Source organism: Ursus arctos, unplaced genomic scaffold (genome assembly GCF_023065955.2).
Source record: "Ursus arctos isolate Adak ecotype North America unplaced genomic scaffold, UrsArc2.0 scaffold_2, whole genome shotgun sequence".
NCBI lineage: Eukaryota > Metazoa > Chordata > Mammalia > Carnivora > Ursidae > Ursus > Ursus arctos.
This window is the reverse complement of record NW_026622874.1, coordinates 77884321-77908364: the sequence shown is the minus strand read 5'-3', so window position 1 is coordinate 77908364 and position 24044 is coordinate 77884321. Positions and strand designations below refer to the sequence as shown.

Genomic DNA, 24044 nt, shown 5'->3' with positions numbered 1-24044 from the left:
GAAGCCTGATGTGGGGCTCAATCCCATCACGCCCTGAGCCAAAGGCAGACGCCCAACGACTGAGCCACCCAGGTGCCCCTGCACTTCTTCTTTGAAAAATTCCATTCCCTATTTTTTCAAACATACCACATGTATTTTTAAAAATAAACTTTGGATCATTACTATCAACGGAAAATTACTGACATGTGCCAAAAGTAGAGGACTGTAAAACACATACAACAAAACACCAAAACAAGAGCTTGACACCAACTGTCCCTGTGACAGAGACAAGATGGCAATGTGTTAGTGCTCCGGACCTGAACGTTGTGTCCCTCCCAGTTTGCACGCTGAAATCCTAACCTCCAGTGCGATGTACACAGAGGAGGGGCCTTTGAGGAGCAGTCAGATCGTGAGGCTGGAGCCCTCACGACGGAATGAGTGCCCTTAACAAAGGGGCTCCAGAGAGCACCCTCGCCCCTTCCCAACCCTGAGGACACAGGGAGCAGATGGCGGTCTCCGAGCCTCGCTCTGAGCAAGCCCTCACTAGACGCCACATGTGCTGGCTCCGTGATCTCGGACTTGCCAGCCTCTAGCAAGTGTGAGCAATGAAAGCAGGTTGCCTGAGTCACCCAGCCTGTGCCTTCCGTGAGAGCAGCCCCAATGGACCCAGACACTCAGGAGATAAACGGGCACCAAACTCAGACTTTCTTACAATGGAATCGTTAGGGCTGAAAGACAAATGGAAACAAATCAATCCCGCCACACACACACACACACACACACACACACACACACACACACACGGTCACATGAGGTGAAGTGACAGAGGTGTTATCTTACAGACAACTTCATCGGATCTACAAGGCAGTGGAAAGGTGTGACTTAAAGCACCCATGTCACCTCCAGCCAACAAAAGCCCCCAGCCGCTCAGAGGAGGTGAGAGTCAGCCCTGGAGTCAGACTGCCAGGGTTCCAATCCTAGCTCAGCCGCCCCCTGGCTGTGACCTTGGGCGAGTCATCTAGGCTCTGTCGCCGGTTTCTGGTGCTGGAAAATAGCACTTGCATAGGCTCGTTGAGAGAAAGACATGATTTAACATCAACGAAGCATTGTGCACAGGACCCGGCACGCAGTGACCCGCAGTGATGCGGGGTGATGCTGGCCACAGCCCTCACTGGGGGAGCCAGCCCTCACCTGCCCCGTCTGAGCCTTGTCTGCCTCCACCAGCTTCCACGCGTCCTCATTCTTGGCCCCCGCTTTCTGCAGCTCAGCCGTGCTGGTGTGGTGGCGGCCAACGTCTCCGCTGTAGGAGGAGGAGTTGCTGAGCTGTCTGGGGAAACCAAGGCACATGGTGTCAACCAAATGGAAGCCTTGGGCAGGTAGGCAACTGCAACAAAGCACCAAACTAGCTCAATCTTCTGATTTTACAGCTGTGACACGCAGATGGGATTGGTGACACATGGCCCCACGGAGGAACCGTTCCGTTACGCAGGCGCGATTCAGAAAGCACCTCCTGCCCGCCAATGGTGGTCATCAGCTCTATACAGACGACACACTCTCACAGATCATGTGGCCCCACCTTCTCTTTAGAGACCTCCTCAAGATAGTCCCTTCCCTTCCTGGGGACTTGGAACCCTAGAGAATGACACAGGTGGATGGGTGTGTGTGTGCACGTGTGCACACACGTATGGGCATATGCGCAGAAACACCCTCTCTCAGCCGCAGCTCAGAGCCACACAGTCAAAGGACAGCGTGTGACTTCCATCCTGCTTGCTGACGCTCCCTACCACCTTCTTGGCTTGCATGCGTCAATGAAGCGAGCATGCAGCCTGGAGGCCCGGGATGCTGGGAACGGAGGGCTCCAGTTAGAGACTGAGGAAGGTAATACAGCCCCTGAGGAACAGAACCCTGCCAACAGCCATGTGAGCTTCGAAGTGGATCCCTCCCCAGCCCAGCTTTCAGATGAGACCCCAGCCTGGCGGACATCTGTTGCGCCTTGTGTGGGATCCGGAGCAGAGGAGCCAGCTAAGCGTGCCCAGACATTCCAAGCCATGAGCTTTGGTCATCAGTTGCAAAGCAACTGATATGCCCAGTGTTCCCTACGCTCCTGCTCAGTCCACCCATGGTTCTCCCTGGCAAGCCTCCCACAGTCAAATGCCCCTAAGTCCCAGGACCACCTGCAGGGGCTGCCTCATCTCAGCCGTCCCCACAAGTTCTTAGAGGGCAGCAACCATGAATGATCACACTGGCCACCTGCCTGAATCCTGGCAGTGCCCCTGCACGCCTGGGGCGAGGCCCTATCCTAAGTGATTTACACACATACACCTAGCTCACCACCTTGACAGGGCACCAACAGAGCAGGAAATATATCCACCTGTCCCACATAATAAAAATCGGAGTCAGGAGCACTTGGGTGGCTCAGCTGGTTAAGTGTCCGATTCTTGGTTTCAGCTCAGGTCATGATCTCAGGGTGGTGAGATCAAGCCCCACATCGGGCTCTGCACTAAGTGCAGAGTCTGCTTGAGATTCTCTCCCTCTGCCCCTCCTAGCTCTCTCCCTCTGCCCCACTAGCTCTCTCTCTCTCTCAAATAAATAAAACCTTAAAAAAAAAAAATCAGAGTCTAGGAGGGTACTACAGGCAGTGTTCTAATGGGCAGAGCTGCTCACGCCAATTTCCTTCCCAGCCCCATTTCTGTGAAAAGTCCCTACAACAGAGAAGTAACTGCAGGTAGCCCCAGCTCGTGCAATAATAAGTGAGTGCTCTTTACTGGGTGCTGATGGAGGAAAGTACTGTGCTAAGTGCTTCACATGCACTACGTGGAGTTTGTCCCACTACAGCCCTCTGCGGTAGGTACACCACAGACCCTGTCTGACAGATAAGGAAACTGAGGCACAGAGAGGTTAAGCAACAAAGTCCACGGAATGCTGCTCCTCTAAATCCCAAACGACCGAGCTGAAAGCAACCTCCTCTAAAGCAGCAAAAGCACAGAGCTTTGGAGCTCCGGCTCAGAGGCAGGGCTTGGGTTCAAGTCGCAGCTCAGTTTCTGACTCGCTGCATGACTTAGGGAGAGCATTCCATTTGTTCTCCTGTAAAATGGGAAGACAGGAGTAACTACCTTCAGGTTCAACAAACTGCACAGGGCTTAGCACCGTGCCTGGCTCCGCAGGGCACATAAAACGTGATCTTACCGTGACTATTTCGGTTCAAATGCCAGCTCTTAAGACCTGAACATTCTAGGCCCCTCTGAATGACTTGAGCAAGGACCCACATCTTGCAGGGAACTTGAGCGTCAGAAGTGCAGATAGATGGTTACATCCTGAGGCCTGTGTGAGTTGTGCCCCCTGGTAGAGCAGTGCCAGGCCCCGATCCCCTTCATGCCCCTGAAACTAGAGGTCTCCTAGCGATTTGGGAAAGGAGACAGAAAACCCTCATCTTCCATGCCCTGGGAGCTAAGGCGTTTTTCAGAAGCCAGCAGCTTGTGTGACCTTGTTCCTCTTCTCTCCCTCCAAGCAGGGGGCAGAAACACTGGCGCCTGGAGAATCCACACGAATGGGTCTCCCTCTCTGCTCATACCTCTTCAGCTGCTTCCCCGCGACATCCGTCACCAGCATGCCATTCTCCATCTGCTTCGCCTCCTTCCCTGGACTGCTGACACTTGTTAACCCTGTCACAAGAGAAGAAAGGGGGAAGGTGTGGTTTCCAGAGCTGGATGCCAAGACGCTCAGGAAAACCGGTCACTTGGACGGGACATGGTGGATAACCTGGCTACCAGGAAGCTCAGAAAGCAAGACGTGCTTGGCTGAGGCCACAGACAGGATCCTGGCACAGGGGCAGGAGGTCTGTGGGGCTAGCTGGCTCCCTTGGGGCAGAGATGGTGACTTGCAACCAACCTGAGGACCCCATGAGCACAGGGAACTGGCTGCCAGCAGTGACAGGTATAATGCAGTTCAGCACAGAGCATGAGAGCTGCACGAAACTTAGCCCAAGGGGCCAAAATGCAAGGAGCCATGTGGGCAACAGCGCACAGAGCCCTAGTCCCCAAGCATCCCAAGCAAAGGGGATACCCAAAATAAGTAACGACCCGTTCTGACAAGGGCATCAGCCAACAGGAGTCGTCTGAGGGCACCCCACCCCCACCTCCCAGAGCCAAGGGGTAACCCAGACCACGGGGAGGTCCAGAGGTCTGGGGTAGGGGGTACCTGGAGCAGTGCCATTTACCCTGACAACTGGTACGGCCACCCTGAGGCATACCAGCCAGCCAGCCAGCTGCCCCAATCCCAGGAATTACACCCCTGCATCAACACTAATCACCATTACCTCAATGACAGTGCCTAACATTTATTGCATGAGTGGTGGCCCCGTGCTGTGTTGAAATACATTATCCCTTTCATTTCCCCGACTACTCAGCGATGCGTTATCATTACCCCGGCCTAGCCCTGATCTCATGCTGGTGCCAGGAAGAGAGCCTACAGGAGAGACGCACAGCCTAGGGCTCCCCTGGGCTGGCCCGGAAGAGGAGGGGAGGGCACGCAGGGGAGACGTGGCAGAAGGGGACAAATACACAGCTCTAGGGGCAAGAGGGTAACCCCAGGAACATGCTGATAGAACTCGAACTGAAACCGAATGCAAAAAGGCAGGCTCTTTTGGACGATGACAGTCACAGGAAGAAATGGAAAACAAACAGCAGAGCGGGGCAGGGAATCATTGCCAGGTTGGGGGCGGGCGATTCTCCATCTTAGCTGTGAACGATGCAAGCACCCGGGGATGCCCCTGGCCGAGCTCTGGTCCCTGCAAGCACTCTGCCTGCGGGGAGGCCGGGCCACCATGCTGAGTCAGAGCGCAGTCAGGAATGGAGTGTTCTCTTACTTCCTAGCTGTGTGTACTAGGGAAGCAATAAAAGTCTCTGAGCCTCAACTTTCACATCTGCCAAGGGCAACTGACCACAGCTACTCCCTTTCTAAGTGGGATGAGTGAAGCCACACATGGTGCTTGGGAAGTGACAGACCACGGTGGTGCTTAGCATTACTCGCCTTTTTAAACACATTCTATGGATAATTCCGGGGTGCAGCCAATAGGGAGAATCACTGCTTTACAAATTTCTTTTAATGGCAGCGTCTTTTATTCTTAAAAGAAAAATAAAAGCACTAAACTAAATCAAAAAGAAGACTGCGACGAGCAGGACTTTTCATGCAGGTGCCTGCAGTCAGGGCTCATAAACGCACACAGCACTGGAGACCCAGGCCTAGCCTTGAACAAGCAGTGGGGGAAGGGATGCTTGAAAATATTCCCGGAGACACGGCCCGTGGCAGGGGCTTCAGAGAGCTCCTCGCTCCCACCTGGCTATGCAAGCCAGCCTCAATAAGCTTCAGACTTCCCTTCTGCTCCCTACTCAGGATGAGCCCTAAAGTCTGGATGGAAGACCTCAAAGTGGCCTCTCGTGACCCCCTTCTCCATCCAATTAGCACACAGGTTGATACACAAGCGGGGGTAGCTGGAAAGTTCTTTTTTACAAGGGGAGGGACAGAGAGTCTTAGGAAGGCAATGGGAACATGGGTTGGTCTACCACTCTGCCTTCTTTGCAAGGCATCAGCTCTTTCCTCTTCCTACAGCCTTTGCAGGCCACAGGCAGGGAGGTGGGGAAGGGCGCTGCCCAAGGTCAGCCCATCAGAACCCCTTCCCCAGAACTCTGAACCATCAGCGGCCCCCTGAGGCCCAAAGACAGTTCTGGCCGATCTGTCCTAAAGGAGTCTGATTCCCGGAGTTCCCATTTCCTGAGTCCTGATTGTTTGGTCTGGCCTCTGATTTCTGGGTGATCTGCTTCCCCTTCCAGTAAACACCCTTGTTGAAGCGGCAGGAGTTGGCTTCCGTGGCTTACAAAAGAGCCCTTTGTCTGGACCCTCAGCCACACCCTGCTCTCAAGGAAAGCAGGAGGGATGGGTCCGCTCCAGCAGCTGGTTCATGCCTTTACCTCACCAGAGGGAGCCAGGGCAGCCTTCCACAGTGAAACTCGGCTGAAAGACATCCCTGCCCCGGGTGCCCACAGCCACCTGCAATGACTCCGTCAGGCACACATCACCCCGCATTGCCCTGGCCTGCCTAGGTCCTGACCATGCCCAGGAGGTGAGGGTGGGATCGTGAAAATCAAACCGTGGGCCCTGCACTGTCCACCCACTATGTGCCAAGCACTCTGCAAATAGGATCTCCTCCAAGGCATGCTGGGTCATGGTCTTTTGACCTATAGGACAGTAAAGCTTAGCCCAGGCCACCCAGCCGAAGAGCAAGAGATCAGGCGATTCAGACTATCTCCCCAAATGCCCACCGCAAAGCCTGGCACACAGTAAGTGCCCAATAAATGTTCGCTGGATGAACAAGGGAAGGGGGTAGAAATGCAGACGGTAGAGGGCCTCTTTCTGAGCACCCAGCAACAGGCCCGGTCTGTCTACAGCCTCCTCCTGCAAGCACAGCTACATCTAACCCACATGTCACTGACCTTCCCCCTCCTCGTCCACCACTTTGCCACCTGAGAATTCACAAGATCCAGAACAGTGCTAAGAACCAAGGCAACACTCCCTCCCGGAACCCCCATTTAAACGCCCAGAGGGGATGGATGGAGGTCCTCTCCTAAGGATGAGGGGCATGGATGGCCAAGGGACCTGCAGCACCTGTGCCTCACTATCCCCACCCCACGCGTGTTGGGTAGATCCTGACAAGCACACCACATGGGGCCAGCTCTTTTGCCAAACACTATGAACGTGTTTAACCATAAGAAGATCTGGAAAACTGCAGGCCAACCCTCTCTCTACACCTGTTTTCATGGCAGCAGAGGGAAAAAAGTCAAGTGTTAGAGCTGGGCAGTGCAGGTGTGGTGGCTGGGAGACAGCACGGGTCTCGGCTCTAGCCCACAGGCTTCAGATCCTCGATGACAGATGCTACTCCTGAGGGGCCTGGGCCGCACGCAGCCTTACTCTAAGCCAGAGGCACACAGAGCCAAGGAAAGGAGAAGAGAAGGTGACTCGGCTCAGATTTCATCATGGCCCCTCCCAGGCTGGGATGAGGATGCCTTCTTGGGGTTCTCATACCCCCCCACGTTCACGTCCATCACTGCATTTAGCACCACCATGTCCTTGATTACTTGGTGTTTGTCTCCCCCAAAAGAGGGGAGACACCCTCAAGACTGAGCTCTTGAGAACACAGAGTACGTCTTACACACTACTCTATTCCCAGCACCTGGCACATCAGATGGCCAGGTGTGGTTGCACAAGACGTGCACTGTACAATCAACCTCATGGCACACAGCAGGCACTCTGTATACACCGGATATGCAGATTAACAAATGAATGGCCAGGTGAACAAGCAGAGCTGACCTTCCAGTGCCAGACTGGGCACCCCATGAGCCACCATGATGCCATCTCATAAGCCCATACCTGCAAAGCTGGTTTCTAAACCAGCCCTAGAGAAATGGGTAAAACTGGTGCATATTTTCCTCTAATCCGGAATATTTATATAGCTCTCTTAATGTTCAACGCTTACATAGGACATGTCTTAAATAATTAAGGCATAATGTATTCATTTGTTTAACAAATTACACTGAGCATCTACTGTGTGCCAGGCACTCTTTCCAGTCCTGGGGATACAGAAGTGACTCAAAAGCCCTCATGGAGCTTAAATTACGAGAGAGAGAGAGAGAGAGAGAGAACACACAAAGGAGTAGATCCAGCATTAGCTGTCACGCAATGTTTAGAGCTACAAAGAAAACTACAGCAGAGGAAGGGGAAAATGAAGGGGGCCGGGGCTGAGGGATGCTGGAAAACAGTTAAGAATTTTTTTTTAAGCAAAGGCCCAAAATCTGTAATCTAATAAATGTTTCTCAAGTGCTTCTAGGTATCAGGTATGGGCTGTCATGCTGACAAGCCTGGCACTGTCCATGCTCTTGAACCTCTTAAGTACCACTCCCGGGTCTCCGTGTCCAGCCAGTCATTGGCTCTTAAAGCCAGCACCTCAGAGCTCACTGTTTATTCTCAAGAAGGTTCTGGAACTCTGCTTGGGCATGGGCCAGCAGGCCAGCCTCCCTCGAGGGAAGAATCCAAGTCACTGCTTTACAGTCAACGCTTCGTTTTTGACCAAAAACGGAATTGACCGGCTGCATCACCCAGCCCAATCCACCCACGTAGGCCCAGAAAGTTCTCCATACTCAAGTGGAAGAAATACGGCCACTGAGAACAGCCTAAAGGAATGTGCTGTGTGTACGACGGACTCTCCAGCAGCTGTTCGGTGTTTATGACAGATATTTGTAACGGGGGGAGGTGCTTATGACCCACTATTCAGAAAAGCAAGCAAGCAGTATTGATGGCTGAGAGCGCGGTACGATGCTACTCGTCTCAAGAAGGCCGAGGCAGGACAGACACAGACAGCTCCTCTGACGGGTGGGTGAGTGGACGGACATTCTTTTTCCTGGTTCTCTGCGTTGTTCTGCACTTTCCAATGGTTTAAAGTGAGACATGCTGATTTTATGATCAGTAAAAAAAAAAAAGAAAGAAAAAGAAAACCTTTCGGCAAAGATCTGAAAGATGGAGAAAATGAGTCACGAGCTTGCGAGATGAATCGAGCACGGGTCTGAGAAGTGGGTACACTGTCGGAAAAACAGTCTTTCTCCCAAGACGACAGGGAAGAACGTGGTGCAGTGTGAAGCCGGGGCACAGCGGCTTTCCCAGCCTTGGCACTACGGACGTTGGGGCCAAATGATGCTCTGTTTTCCGGAGGGGGCGGGGGTGTGCTGTGCATGGCAGGCTGCTTAGAGGCATCTCTGGTCTCTACCCTCCACCTGCCGGCAGGGCCCCTCCCCCCTTCACCCCAGTTGTCACAACCAAAAATGTCTCCAGACATTGCCATGTGTCCTGGGAAGCACAAATGTTCCCCAATAGAAACCACTGCTCGAGACTTAAGGTTCCTAATAAAGAAACCCGAGTAAACAGAAATGTTCTTCACCTTCCAGGTACAAAGGCTCATGAGTGAATCTGTAACTCTCTTGGCCACCTAGGAAAAAAAAAAAAAAAGAAAAAAAAAGTTTCTGACCCATCAGTGTGATAAATATTCCTGGTGGGGGGGGTCAGCATCTCCCCATCTGATGCCTATTTCCTGGTACATCTGCTCTTCCCTACCCCAGTGGGGAAAGAGTCTCTCCAAACCAAGCACTCTCCCCCTTCAGCCTGGGTGTTCTAAAAAAGACCTGATTAATCCAACAAGGAAAAAAAAGTTTCCCTTTAGAAGAAGCCAAAAATGTGGTTCAAACAAATCCAAGGTCACAGGCTCTCGGGAGCTGGCTACGGCGGGGCAAGAACGGGCCCTGGTGCCAAGCTGTACCACCGTGCCGCCCCCAGCCCGAGAGAGCCAGAGAGAAAAGGGGCTGCCCCGTCTGAGTTCAGACCCGCAGGCTGAGGACCTGGGTGCGAGGCCACGTGGCTGCATTGGGAAAATGCCCCACAGCAGTGCGAGGGTGGCACATGGCATTTTCATTGCCAAATTAAGTGCTGACGTGGCCAAAGGAAAAAAAGAAAAGGGAAAAAAAAAGTAACTGGCAGCATTCTGCGGTTCTGCATCAACTGCTTTGGATCTGCTGGCAGCGGAGGAAGGGAAGGGGAAAAAACCATCTGTGGCCAAGAGTTTAAGGACGCTCCCTGTGCACCTGGACAGAAAGGAGAGAGACCGCGTCCTGGGAAAAAAGATTCAGTTGAACACATATGTGTCACTTGAGCAAGCACACGGGGTCTTTTTCACCTGACTGAAGCAAGTCTGTGAGCTACAGTGATCCTGAGGTTGCCCCACCCAACATGTGACCTTGGCTTGCCCATCAGAAGTTGTGGACTCGGCAGCAGGAGAGAAGCAGGCTAGACTTAAGGCAGAACTTCCCAACCTCGAGAGCTCGGACATGCAGGAACTCATCCTGATTAGGAATGAAAAGCTGAAGGAACTTCTTGCCTCAGGCTGGCAAAAGGAAATGCTTTGCTTTTAAAACCACTAGGGTTCACAGCAGCACAATTTATACCAGCCACAACATGGAAACAACTCAAAAGGGCATCAAGTGATGAATGAAAAACAAAATGTGGCATAGCATTCCCCAGCAACGGACCGACGTGAAGTGCAGACTCATGCTACCTCATGGGTGAGCCACGAAAACCTCACACGGAGGGAAGGAAGCCAGGCACAGAGTACCACACAGTCTAGAATTCCATTTATGTGAAATGTCTAGAACAGACAAATCCCGAGGCAGAAAGATGCGTGGGTGCCCAGGAGAAAATGTACAGGGATTGGTAACGGTTACAAGGTTTTCTGTAGGGGCAATGAGGATGTTCTGAGGGTGATTCTGATGATGGTTGCAGAACACTGAACATAACAAAAATCACTAGACTGTATGCTTTAAATGGGTGAATCGAATGTTATGTGAATTCTATCTCAATAAAGCACTTATTACAAACCTCTAGGACCCATATAGCAAACCGGAGCAGAGGAATAAATGAGCCCCCCACCCCCACCCTGGGAAGACACAGAGGCAACTGAAGGAAGGAGCAGAGGACTGAAGTTTAGAGGCCAGACTTGAGGTCCCGACCCCTCCAGGAACCACTGTGTGTCCTTGGACAAGCTGTTCCCCCTCTCTGACATTCAGTGGCTTCCCACTGCATGGAGACTAAAACCCAAACTCCTCACCCTGAAGGCCCATCTCCCACCACTGTCCCTTGCCCACCACGGTCTGGCCACACTGGCCTCCTTTTTGGTCCTTCAGCAGACCGATCCCACACAAGGCCTGAGGGATGTGCACCTGCTGTTCCCTGTGTCAGAACACTGTTCCCCAGATCTTCTCCTTGCTGGCTCCTTTCCAGGCCACTGTCACCTCCTCAGAAAGGGCTCCTCTGACCACTCCACCTGGGTTGCCCCGTGCCGCCAACACTCCACTCCTTAGCTCATCATCTGCGGTTTTTTCTTCAGAGCGCTTAGTGCTCTATGAAGCCAGTGCTTCCTTGATTCGTTTTTGCCCGTCTCTCCCACCAGATCCTAAGCTCCACGAGGGTAGGGACTTGTCTAGATGTTGTTCACTCTGTCTCCCCAAAACTGTTATGGGCTGAATTGTACCCCCGTTCCAAAGTCATAGGTTGAAGTCCAAAGTCCCCAGTACCTCAGAATATGACTGTATTTGCAGATGTAATTAGTTAAAAGGAGGTCATTAGCAGGGCCCTAATCCCACATAACTGATGTCATTACAAAAAGGGGAAATTCAGAGACGGGCACAGACAACACTGGGTGAAGACGAAGGCAGACACTGGGGTGAGGCCTCTATAAGCCAGCGAAGGCCAGAGAGCGCCGGCACACCCACAGAAGCCGGGCGGGGGGGGGGACACAGACCCTCCCTCGGAGCCTCAGGAAGAACCAATCCTGCCAACACCCAGGTATGGGGCTTCCAGCCTCCAGGACACTGAGAGATTACATTTCTGTCATGTGAGCCCCCCAGTCTGTGCTACTTTGTCAGGGCAACCCTAGGAAAATAACACAAGCATTTAACACATAGGAGATGCTCACTAAATTCTACGGAATGACTACATTGATGAACAATAAATAGCTCTTTCTCAGGGACCAGCCCCAGTCACAGAGACGGGAACCCAGCCGCCCCTGGAAGAGAAGGGACAGGTTTCCCTAAGCCTCGGCTTCCTTACCAGGTAACTGAGAGTAACAATTCTACTCCTTCTTGAGTCGCTGGAAGGAGTCCAGGAGGTAACTCCTGCAGAGAACAGGAGCCCCGGTTGGCCCTCGGCAAGCACTGGCTGTGTCTTAGCCTCCCATCACAGATACTTCCAGAACACCAGCACCGGTGCGAATGGCCCGAGGGGGCAGCCCTGCCCCTCTGGACAGTCTGAGACCTGCCTGGGGGCAGAGTGAATAAGGAACGTGCCCCGAAGGCTCGGGGAGTATGTCATTAATTAGCTCCAGGGGGCGCGAAATCAGGGCAGGACCAGTGACCTCTCTCAGCAACAGCTGAAGGCAAAGGAGAAAAGGTGTCAGATGACCTCTTCCCTCTCTGTGGGGTAAGAGCTCCAAGAAGAAAGGGGAGCAGAGGAGGCTTTGAGACTCCAGTCTGACTGATGAAAACACAGGGCAGCCTAAAGGTTGCAAACCAATCCCCTGAATTTTAAGCCAACCGAGAAGAGAGAAAAGATTCTCAGAAGTCTCTGCACAGAAGCCTTCAAAGAGGACAGGGTGAGGCCCTGGCTTTCAGAGCCCTGGCCTGGGTGAACAGGCAGGTGCAGTGGCTGGGGAGCGGGCTGGTCTGTGGTGACCTGGCAGGCACCGAGTGCACGGGGGTAAATGATGGGACTCCTCCCAGGGGAGTAATGACAGCAGTTGTCGCGTACAGAACACTCTGTGCCAGGCACCATGCCCAAGGCTCTACGGAACTGAGCACATTAAATCGCCACCAAACGCCAGAAGGTTGTCCTGTTGTTATGCTGCTTTATCAGTGAGGAAATTGAGGTGCAGAAGGGTTGGGAGAACCCTGGCAAGAGCAGCAGTGGGACTTGAACCCAGGTCTTGCCAACTGCCAGCCTGCACGCTCAGCCACGATGCGTCCCCCCCCACGACCCCAGCACCTCTTCTGGACTATGCCACATAGGTCACTGCTTCCCACAGCCTCTTAAGAGCCAGGACTATAATTATCACTGTCCCCATTCCTGCTATGAGAGCCCTGAAGCTCGGCAGGGCAGAGCCACCTCGCAGCAAAGGATGAGGACTTGGGCCCAGGTCCACCACCCTGGCTGTAAAGCACTGGGACCCCCTCCTAAGTCAGCCCTGAGAGCCCGAGATGGTCCGTCCACAGGGGTCCTGAAGGGGCTGGCCCAGCACTGATTAGGCATGCCGGAGAGGGGCTGGGGGAACCTCTGGGAGGCAGCGGGGGGGGGGATCAGCGAGGCACCCCGGGCACCCTACCATCATCGTGCTCGGCCTGCTCCTGCTCGCCGCTGGCATATGTGCGCAGGAACTCGGCGAAGGCGCCGTCCCGGGCCAGCAGTTCCTGGTAGGAGCCCATCTCGGAGATCTTGCCACCGGTCATGACGAGGATGACATCCACCTGGGGCAGGTAGCTGATGCTGTGTGTGACCAGCAGCCGAGTCTGTGGGCAGAACGGGGACCGGCGGGTCAGCGCCCAGGTGCGACTTGCATGCCCGGACACCTCGCTGGCCAAGCTTGGGCACCTGGGGAGCCTGGGGCGCTCTGATCTGTGGGTGCCTTCATTCAACACGTGCCTGCCAGGAGCTGGGGACAGCGGCGAGGGAAACGGGTCCCTGCCTCACACTCCTCGGATGGGGGAGAAATGATGGATAGAAGTACAACAAAGTGCGTGCTGGGTGTCACATGAAGCAAAGGGGACGGGCTGAGGGTGGGAGTTGCAATTTTCACAAGGGTGATGGCAAAGATGATTTGTGAACAACCACGGAAAGGATGAGGGGAAGGCACTGTGGCTGAATAAAAGAATGAACCCGATACAAAACAATTCACATGCAATGGATTAAATTTTTTAAAGTAATCCTCCCATCACAACCCCCCCAAAACACCCGCTACAAAATTTGTACATGTGTATGTATTTTATCCAGTTATGTCATGGTTGGGGACATTCAGCAAACTGCATGAATTGACCAACTTTTCCTTAAAGGGCCAAATGGTTAATATGTTCAGCTTTCTGAATCCTCTGGTCGCTATGGCAACGACCGGCTATGTTGCCACAGCGGGAAGGTGGCCGAACACAAGACAGAAAAAGATGATCTGGCCGTGTCCCAATGAAGCTTCATGTATGGACACCAGCATTTCAATTCAATGCAATTTTCATTTTCATAGGTCTCAAAATACTATTTTTCTTTGGATTTTTTCCCAATCACTGAAAAATGTGGAGGCCTTTCTTAGCTTAAGACAGCAAACCAGACTGCTGACCCCTGCTCTCAAGACAAGAACTCAGGTGCAGGAAAAGGGAGGGCCTTTTTTTTAAAATTTGCTTTACATATATTCTTACACCCTTTGATTTTGTTACCACGGGCATGTATTATTCTGTTAACAAAAATTTCTTTAAAAATTATGTTTGTACAGAATTTTTAGGGTGTGTATGGGAACACTTATGATAGGTTAAGTGGCACGATGCCTATTATATATATATATGATGTGCTGACCCTATTTAAAAAACCTTCTAAGACTTGAAAGAAATAAAATCTCTATAAAGTGGGATTGTGCACAATTGCTTGTTTGTTTCTCTTTCTCATGTTTTTCTGAATCTCCTCTGTTTTCCCCACGGGCATGTGCGTTACTTTTTTCTCCAGAAGAAAAAGAAAAGAACCAGTGCTCCCTCCCAACCACCCTGTAATTCCCCTAAAAATAATCATCACCATCAAGAGGTGAAGACCCATTTCCTGTCATGTTACGGTGCTATGGCAGTCTTCCTGCTCCCAACCTCTATCCCTCAGCCCACAGCCACCTCAGCAGGGAAGGGGGGGCTGCCCGCTCAAAGGGGATGGGATTTCCCTCTGTGAGGCCACCCCTGTAATTAAATCAGGAAGAGGGGGCTCTGTTGGCCACATGGAGACAAGGACTGCAAGCCAGTGTCAAGGACTTCCCCTAGAAAGACAAGAGCAAGAAAGCTGTCCTGGGAAGGTATCCAAGGGAAGCATTAGAAATGTGTTCTTAAGTCCAATTTAAAAAAAAGAAAAAAGAAGAAGAATCCTGGAAAGTGGGAGGTGAAGGAGTGACCAAGGGGACACATTCCGACTTCAGCGAAGAGCAAGCCAGCCAGACACCCGAGCCCTGCCCCTTCCGCAGGCACCTTGTTCCTCAGCATCCCCTTGGGGCCAATCACGTTTTCAAATATGTGTTTTCCCACATGGGCATCCACGGCCGACAGGGGGTCGTCGAAGAGGTAGATGTCGGAGTCACAGTACACGGCCCGGGCCAGGCTCACGCGCTGCTTCTGGCCCCCAGACAGGTTCACACCCTGGGGAGAGACACAGCAGAAGGGTGGGTTTCCCGGGGAGCCTTGCGACCTGCAGACAGGGAGCCCCACTCAGGGTGCAGCCGACACAGGCTGGCGGCCCTGCAGTGCTACACCGCCTCCTCTCATTGGAGCAGGAGGCAAAGGCGTGAGATCGTATCTGCGTGAACTGGGTTCAAGGCCCACCGTGGGGTCTAGCCTCAACCCTAAAATAAGCAAAAGAGAAAACCAGAGCCCGTGTGAGCTGCTGAGCAGACACGCAGCACAGAGTGGCGATTCAGCAAAAGGCTGGCTGGTGGCGGCAAATAATGGCAGGCTAAAGGAAGGCACCAGCAGCTGCGGGAATGAGCCTATTGTGGCCGCTGCTGTTAGAGTGGGTAACAGCTGACATTTTTGCGAGCTTGCTGTGATCTATACCACTCTCCGTGGAAGCACACAGAGCCGAGGCAGGCTGTGCTCTGGGGGTGCCAAAATCCAGCCCCACTCACCAGGAGGAAGGGCACTGATTTCTTTCTTTCTTTTTTAAAGATTTTATTTATTTATTTGACAGAGAGAGACAGCCAGCGAGAGAGGGAACACAATCAAGGGGAGTGGGAGAGGAAGAAGCAGGCTCCTAGCAGAGGAGCCTGATGTGGGGCTCGATCCCAGAACGCCAGGATCACGCCCTGAGCCGAAGGCAGACGCTTAACGACTGCGCCACCCAGCCACCCCAGGGCACTGATTTCTAATTCACAAGGAAGCACTCCATGGAGCCCACAGCAGCAGTCCCAGCCCTCCCCTGGCAACAGATTACTGAATGTCATTTCCACATGTGGGTGGGGAATCAAAGTGGACCCCCCGCCACAGGTTAACTGCCCAGTCTCCTGAGAGATGCCCGCCCACCCTAGGCACCGAGCTGGGGTCCTGGCAGCCAGGGTTCTTCTGGATGGCCCCTCTGGCCACAGCTCTTTGGCCCAGGGGCAGACACCAAACCCATTATAATCTCTCGCTCTAGATTTTGGTACTGGGACCTAGATAGGGAGTCTCCAAGGAGCAGAAGCAGATACGTGCATTAAAACAACAAGAACAAAAATTGCCCAGGCTCCTCTGCTAACTGCAAACCCAAAGAGCCCTACTAACAGTTGTTTTTTTTCCAAGGAGCTGTAGACTTCCCTCAAAAGAAATTGTTCAGCAACTAGAAAGCTGGGGGAGTCACCGGCTCGTAACTAAAGAGAAAGGAAAGCTCCTTGGTGCTGCCGTGGAACATTTGTACTCCCCAAGCACACACCAGATAACCATCAGCGGTGCTGGAACAGGCGGCCGGGCAGAGGAAAAAGCACATGCAAAGGCCCTGAGGTGGGGAGGGACTCGGGCAAGTCACTTAGCCCCTCCTATGCTTCTTCCTCCTTAGCCACCAAATGGAAATAACAGTAACTCCCATCTCATGGCCTTGCTGTAAGGATGGAATGCATATAAAATCTTTATCACAGTGCCTGGCGCCCAGTAAATGCTGAACAACTGTTAGCTCCTGTATCATTACTTTTACTAGGATCCTTGTTTTGGAAGGGACTGTGGACCTCTGAATCACTGATATGCCTCCCCTCCTTGTAGAGTGCCCTCTGTTATGTGATTCTGCGGTCACATGACTGCAAAGGTAGAGGGCACTTCCTGGTGCTTTGTCATTCAGTTTAGATCAAGTGAAAACGACAGACAATATGCTTTAAGGGATATCATGTGGGGTTTTTGTTTGTTTTTTGTTTCTTGCTCTCTTGGGCTTCACTGTGAGAAGACCTTCCCCCTGCAGAGCTACCATCCCTTCAGCTGAAGCCCCAGTAAGGTGCGTGGGGCAGACCCCAGCCAACCCCACAGGCTGGAACTGAGCTCGGCAGGCCTGCGCTGTGGAGCAGAGCTGCCCAGCTGAGCCCAGTGTGGGTCAGCCACCCACGGTCAACTCGCACACCCTCAAATTGGAGAAGTGTTTGGCATCAGCTCCTGGAATTCTGTGGCTGATACAGGGGCCATGCTGAAGCCGTACTGACCTTCTCACCGATCTCTGTCCGGTCCCCACTGGGCAGGATTTCTAGATCTGGGAGGAGGGCACAGGCTTCAATGACAGCATTATAATACCGTTCCTGCAGCTGGCGGCCGAAAAGGATGTTTTCTCGGAGAGAATCATTCTGAATCCAGGCCTGCTGGGGGACGTAGGCCACTGAGCCCTAGGAGGCACATACAGAAGGCAGCAAGACAGACAGACAGCCTTGGTTAACAAGATGGCGGCCAGCCAGCGCACCCACCGAGAGGGCCCTACTTCCCAAGATACTTTCAGCGCACCCATTGTTTCAGAAGGGGGGACATGGAGTCACGACAGCCTCAGATGCCGGAGCTGGGATCAGACCCCACACTAGGTCAATTACAGACTCTAGTATCAGGAATTCAGGAGTGGAAATCCACATTGGTGAGATTATAGTTCCGTGTTTACTAAGTATTCACTGAATGACTCCAGCAGAGAACAAAACTCCTGCTTCTCAAGAATAAGTCCCTGAGATGATTTAAAAAAAAAAACTATTTGATTACAGTTATGGTTAATGCTAAGAGAGAAAAATGTATGAGTCCTTCAAGAAGTCCTTTAGAGAGAGACCAAGTTTGGGTCATCGGGGAAGGATTCCTTGGGGAAATTTCCTTGATGAAATTTAAACAAGGACTTCAGTATCAAAATCGTCCACTTCCAAAGTTTAGTGCTGATTTCCATGTGCTAAAGTGCCCGGAATGTCATGAGAATAAGGGCTCGGGTGAGGGCATCTGTTTCACGTATTTGAGTAAGAAAGTTTTAAATAAGGACGGCCAAGTAAGGATACGTTGCTGTGACAAACGAGGTGGAAAAGCATTCCGGTCAGGGGCAACAGCATGGGCAAAGGTCCAGAGGCAAGAAGAACCTGGCACATCCCAGGAACAGGAAGGCCAGTATGACTGGAACATCGTGTGAGGGGGAAGACGGGGAGGAACGAGCAGGTGAGCAGGGGTCAGCTCACACCAGGCTAGGGGTCCTGGTGAGGAGTGTGGGCTTTACTAAAAGGGCAAGAGGAATGAGTGAAGATTCTTACCTAAGAGAATTCTGGGGGGGACAAGGTTGGGAGTGGGACCCAGGTGTCCTCAATCTTAACCTTCTTTCTCAGATAAATAACTAAACTGCTGACTCGAATACTCTAACTTACAAGAGGCCAAAACGTCACAAAGTGTCACCACAGAGCCCACAGATAATTCAGACATGGTGTGCACAGCCCCACCAAATAAAAATATTTGGAAAAAATTAATATTTTAAGCACATTTCTAGCATGCTCCTTTGCAGGGCGAAGCAACCCATTACAAATCTGTCAACACAACAAACCAAATACTCAGTGCACCCACCCTCAACTTCTAGATGCATCATTTTTGTATTTAAAGGCTTTTGACTTTAAAACAGTGGTTCTCAACCGGGGGCAATTTTGCTCTCCAGGGGACATCTGACCATGTCTAGAGAGTGGAGGATGCTACCAGCATCTAGTGGATAGAGGTCAGAAATGCTGCTAAACATTCCACAAAGCACAGCACAGCCCCCCACAGCAGAAAATCATCCAGTCCAAAAGGTCAATAGTGCCACGGGGGTAGAAACTCGCTAATGAAACAAGAACACAATGTGGATGGTTTGGAGTTTTCTTCCATCAACCGAGGTCACACTGCTCATTAATCTTACTTTAGTAACATGTACTTGAAAGCAGTGATGGGACATTTCTTAAATTAACAGCTAAATGTCATTAGTTTAGATCCAACGATTATAACGTGTACTTTTCTACTAATGCGTACCCGGCTAAAGGGCCTCATATAAACAAAGAAAGGATTTTGCTATGAAATAAAAACAACTGCATAAACTAGCATTCCCAAGAGGAGATTCCGAGAGACATCATTTCTGGGGATGCAAACAGTTGTTGAACAGATAATAAAGAGTGTGGGAAATACGTCTGGGACACACTGGGTTAACTGAACTAAGTTTTCTTCTCCTTGCGGGACTTCTCAGAGCCTTTACTTTTTTTTTTTTTTTAAAGATTTTATTTATTTATTCGACAGAGATAGAGACAGCCAGCGAGAGAGGGGACACAAGCAGGGGGAGTGGGAGAGGAAGAAGCAGGCTCATAGCGGAGGAGCCTGACGTGGGGCTCGATCCCATAACGCCGGGATCACGCCCTGAGCCAAAGGCAGACGCTTAACCGCTGTGCCACCCAGGCGCCCCTCAGAGCCTTTACTTTTTAATGTTTACTTTTAAGTCTCTGAGAGGGAGGGAATCTGAGTTTGCAGTATCTCCCAAGGCTGTTGGAGCCCAGAACTCTACTCCCCAAACAACTGCAAGACGAGTTTGCTGTAGACCATGCTCCAAGAAATGCTGGGTCAGCAAAACTTCGAGGGAAGCTTCTTACACCAGGGAAAGTCCTTCATGGGGATTAACCTAAATGCAAAACAAGGCTCTTGATTTCCAAGGAGACTCATCTGTTCACTAAGGCCACCTTTTAAACTCTTTCCTGAGGAATATCCCAACTTAGTTTAAAGTATGCCGTATTTTTAAAAACCAATAAAAACCATAGTCCTTCTTTTAGTCCCATATTAAGAACCCAAGGAATGCTCAGGATTTAAAAAGTTCTCTTAAAAACAATTCTCTGAGAAAATATCCCCAAGACACAAATAAAAAATTTTAAGTTTTGCTACATTTATAAAACAGAGATACAGAGAGAGATCCATGTACAGTAAGAGCAAGCCAGAAAGACTCATGCATGAAGAGAGACCACGAGGTGCACACTGAGGGCTAGAGATGCAGAGAGACCAAGAGACCGCGGGGGACCAGGGAGTACCATGTGTTTACTCAGTACTTACTGAGCGCCTACTACTTGCTGGGCACGATTCTTGGTGCTGGGATACAGCAAGAAATCAGTGACATCAACTCTTGCCTTCCAGGGGGCCCAAGAGAAGAGCAGAGAAAATGGGAGAGGAGGCAGTTCCTCGCTACTCTTATTTCCTGCATAGGGGCTGTTGTGAAACGGAACAGCATCGCGCTCGCCCTTCCTCTCAGGCCAGCAGCACCCCAGCTGCCCCCCACCTGCCCGGTCCTCGTCCTACCTTGACAGCCACGTGCCCCTCCACCTTGTCCATCTCGGCCAGGAGTGCTGAGAGCAGAGACGACTTTCCACAGCCCACCTGGCCCACCACGGCCACCAAGGAACCTTCCGGAATGGAGAAGGTGATGCTGAAATGACACAAGGGCTCTGCCTCAGCCACGCCCCCGCCTGAACAGGAGGCGGCCCACCACAGCTGGATGTACCCCGGGTGAAGAGAAGCGGAAGGCAGGGCTGTTACGGGCCCTGAAAGTCTGGAAATTACTTCCGCTGTTTTCCTCCCGCTAAGCTGAGTTCACTGACTGGTCTCAGCGGGCCCAGGTGTGTGAGGCTCTAGACAGGCACTGGGATGCACGCACACCTCAGAGAAGCAGGAGCAGCGGGAGACACCTGGGGCTGGGGTGGGGGGGCGGTCAGGTCACAATAAGGGAGCCGGATGGTGGAGTATTAACAATGCGGGTGCCCTGAGGGACAGACACCTCAACATGAACTCTGAGGGAAAGCGGCACCAGACACGGAAACCTGTGAACAGCTGAAGAGAAGGCCCGAAGGTGTGAAAGAAGAGGTGTGGTCAGGGACTGACATGTTGACGACACAGGACGAGGCAGGGAGAAGTAAGGCCGGTCCTGAGGAGGGGGCAGGGGGCAGCCACACCCGAAGACATCAAAGTTCGAGGTGCTAAGATGCTCACACCTCGGGACCTGACATGGATGACTGAGTCTCGGAAACGGGTCTGTACAGAAATCACCCTCTCACAGGTGGTGGTGCGCAAGTACCATGAGCTCAATGCTCGGCCAGCAAGACTGCCCGCCCGAGGACATGGGGCGTCGCTTGCTGCCAAGTCAGGGCTGATTCCATGCTTCCGGGGAGTGGCGGGCACCCCGAGCCCAGGGCCTCGTTGGGTTTACTTCCTTTGGCTGTGCTTTTCAATGGATGCTATCAGGTCTCAACATATTAGTGGAAATGCTGTCGGATTTTGCAGTGGTTCCAAATGGTCCCACCAATTACGCTTTTGTTCCCAGGCTGAGGGGGGAATGGATGATAGGGCCACAAAAGAACACAAAGCCCAGTGAGGCAGCCCCTGTGACTGTCCAGGTGGGGATGGGATATTTTTATAGGCTGAGGAGAGGAAAGGTTTGGATTGGGACAAGTTTTGGGAGTTCCAGGGTAGGCGTGGGGTGTGTGACTAGAACAAAAAGGCAAGAGAGACAAAGAGACAAGAGAGAAAAGCTAAAACTGAAGCAGGCAGGAGTTAAGTGAGACATAAGGAAGAACTTCCCAAGCATGCAGTCCCACCAGGAGTTTTCAAGGGAGGTGTTACAAAGATTCTTTTCTCTAGAGAGTTTTTCTCACCTCCTCCCACTTCCCGAGTTAACACACAGCAATAATTTGGCCACCCAGTGAGGGGATAATTGTTAAGGGGCTTGGAGGGAAAAATGTGGTCCCTAAAAAGGTCCCTGCGGCCCTGTATTTTGGGGACTCTTCTGGGGAAGCTTGACAGAGCCACCAAGCAAGGCCTCCCCAGTTCAGAAAGGAGGAAGAGGTGCTGGACCACTGGCCTGGAGAACCAGGTCAACTCCCCGGACACTGTATGCTTTGGGAAAATAAGGGCTGGGTGGGCAGGGTCCCAGACGGGGACATGGCAAGAAAGGGTGACTCAGGCAGCCAGGGACCCTGAAGGGGACAGAGAAAAGCGATTCCATCCCAAAAGCAAATCCCTGCTGACTAGAATTCCTTTCAGCAGACCCAACCTGGCCAATCCGTGTGCTGTCTCTCCTGGCACGTGATTGGCTCACGGAGGGGCACATGACCCAATCTGGACCAATAAGAGGCAGGTGGGTCTCCAGCCCAGGTAAGAGGTACACTCCAGGCTGATGGGGCTATTTACCATCATGAAGGGAGAGTCAGCTTGAGAAGGAAGCACCACAGAGGGAAACTGAACAAAGACAAGATGGCGGGGATCCTGAGGGCACTGAGTCCTTGGATCACGCTGTACCTGAGAGTGGCTCTCAGTGATGCAACCCAAAAATTTCCCTGTTTGTTGCCTAAGCCTATCCGTGTAGCGTTTCTGTCATTTATAATCCAAGGGAACTCTCTGTGCCAGCTCCTTCCTGTAGCCCAAGCAGGAATGACTGGAACTATTTCCCAGATGGGTAAACTGAGGCCCAGAAAGGCAAAGTGGCCTATGCAGCGTCAAAGAGCTAGAGCGTGGCTGGAAGTCAAACCCACATTTGACCAGAGCCTCGTGGCTCTCTCCACATCCTGGCTTACCCACTTAGCGTCGGAGGTTCGCTCCTGGCCCACGTGAACGTGGCATTCTTCACAGAGATGCTGTTTGCGCCCCCGCCTGAAAAACACCAGCAACAACATGTCAGGCAAAGACGGAAGTCCGGAGACGGAGCATCCACGGGAGGCTCTCATTTTTTTCCCCTAATCTTTTTAGTTCAATGCCAGATGCTAGACACTTGCACTAGGGCTTTATCTCCTTTCATCACAGCTGGTTTCTAAAGAACCCCAACCAGACCCACAAAACAGACGGAAACCACAACAGGGCTCTGCCCTGAACGCCAGGAGGTTGCACCACCCAGATACCCATCTGGCAGAGGTGGGGGGACCCCTTGGGGTTTACTTAAGGCTCCAGGAACTCCCTCACCCCATCTTGGCAGCTCTGGCTGGGGGGTCGAGCAGAAGGCAAGGTGAATAGGGAACAGGCAGTTCTTTCCATCAGGCTGACCCTTGACCCTGGGCCCTCACCCCATCCCAAGCCCTTCCCTTATGTTAAAGGTGGGGTCCTCAGCCAAAGCACCTGGATTGTAGGGCTGTCTCCTAACGCCTCTCCCTGCATCCCTTCTCCCTCCTGCCCTGCTCACATCACACAGCAGGTCAATCTTTCTGAAACACAAGTCATATACACTGAAACTGGAGGCTGTGGAACAGGAGGTGGGGTTTCACGGGGTGGATGGGGGAGGGAAGAATGATAAGACAAAGCCGGCTTTCTACGGACAACAGCAGCTCCGGAGTCTAAGCTCCAGGCCCTCTGTCTTCGTTTAGTTTCCCTCCCCTTCCTGTCCTTTTACTTCGTGTTAAAAAAACAAGTTCTGACTCTCCGTCTTGAGCCTCCTTGAAACTACCTAGAGATAAGATGGGCGTGTTTTTAAGCTATCAAAGAGAGAGAGAAATTCCCCTGTAACCCAAAGAAACAAAAACTCCTGGCAAGAGGCAGTTACTGGTTAACCTGACCTCACCTCCCTCACTCGCGCCCCACCCCCTGCCCCCTTGCAACACAGAGCAAGGAGGAAACGGGAAGGCGCTATTTAAGTAATTTAAGGAAAGCTACTTGAGTCAGACAAGCTAGAAAACCACCAGACGGGGCTGGGAGCTGCCAAGGTGACCCTGTCTGGCACCCACGGAGTGTGGATAAACATCTCAGAAAGTCAACCAGCCTAGGAAGGGGGTGCTGAGGCCTGGGGGTTTTCCAACAGGACACCTGCAGGGAGCTGGGAGCAGCTTCAGGAGCCTGCAATCACCCTGGGCTGTTCCACATGTCAGCCCTGTGTTATGCAGAGAACTGTGACCCAGGAGGAGATGGCACCGGGCCATCTACAGGACAGTGGGGGAGACTAGGTCCTCGGGATGCCACAAACCCATGAGCAAAGGCCAGGGATGTTGGGAAGAAGATTCCAGCATCCCCTGAGTAGGGATTCTCAACTGGGGGCAACTGTGCCCCCCGACAAAGGACATCATGTCTGGCGACAGTTTCGGTTTGTCGAAATTGGGGTGGGTACTACTGGGATCAAGTAGGTCGAGGCCGTCCGTGCTGCCCAGCGTCCATTACCCAGATAGGGAAACTGAGGCTCAGAGCAGGCAACTGACCTCAGGACGGCCCCAGACAAGAACGCTTGGGCCTCCAATGTCAGTAGGGCCCAGGCTGAGGAAC

General features: G+C 52.2%; 1 protein-coding gene across 3 annotated transcripts in view; it reads right to left on the bottom strand.

The window, feature by feature from the left end:
* The window catches only part of ABCC1 (ATP binding cassette subfamily C member 1), a 131215-nt gene that overhangs the window by 19556 nt on the left and 87615 nt on the right, over window positions 1–24044 (bottom strand). For all 3 annotated transcript variants that reach the window (XM_026520254.4, XM_057315452.1, XM_044391560.3), the window contains exons 15-21: window positions 22379–22454; window positions 20112–20238; window positions 17009–17185; window positions 14826–14993; window positions 12947–13130; window positions 3551–3641; window positions 1171–1306 (exon numbers count right to left, since the gene is read on the bottom strand). In XM_026520254.4, the coding sequence (XP_026376039.2) occupies window positions 1171–1306; window positions 3551–3641; window positions 12947–13130; window positions 14826–14993; window positions 17009–17185; window positions 20112–20238; window positions 22379–22454 (959 nt within the window). The remainder of the gene's footprint in view (window positions 1–1170; window positions 1307–3550; window positions 3642–12946; window positions 13131–14825; window positions 14994–17008; window positions 17186–20111; window positions 20239–22378; window positions 22455–24044) is intronic.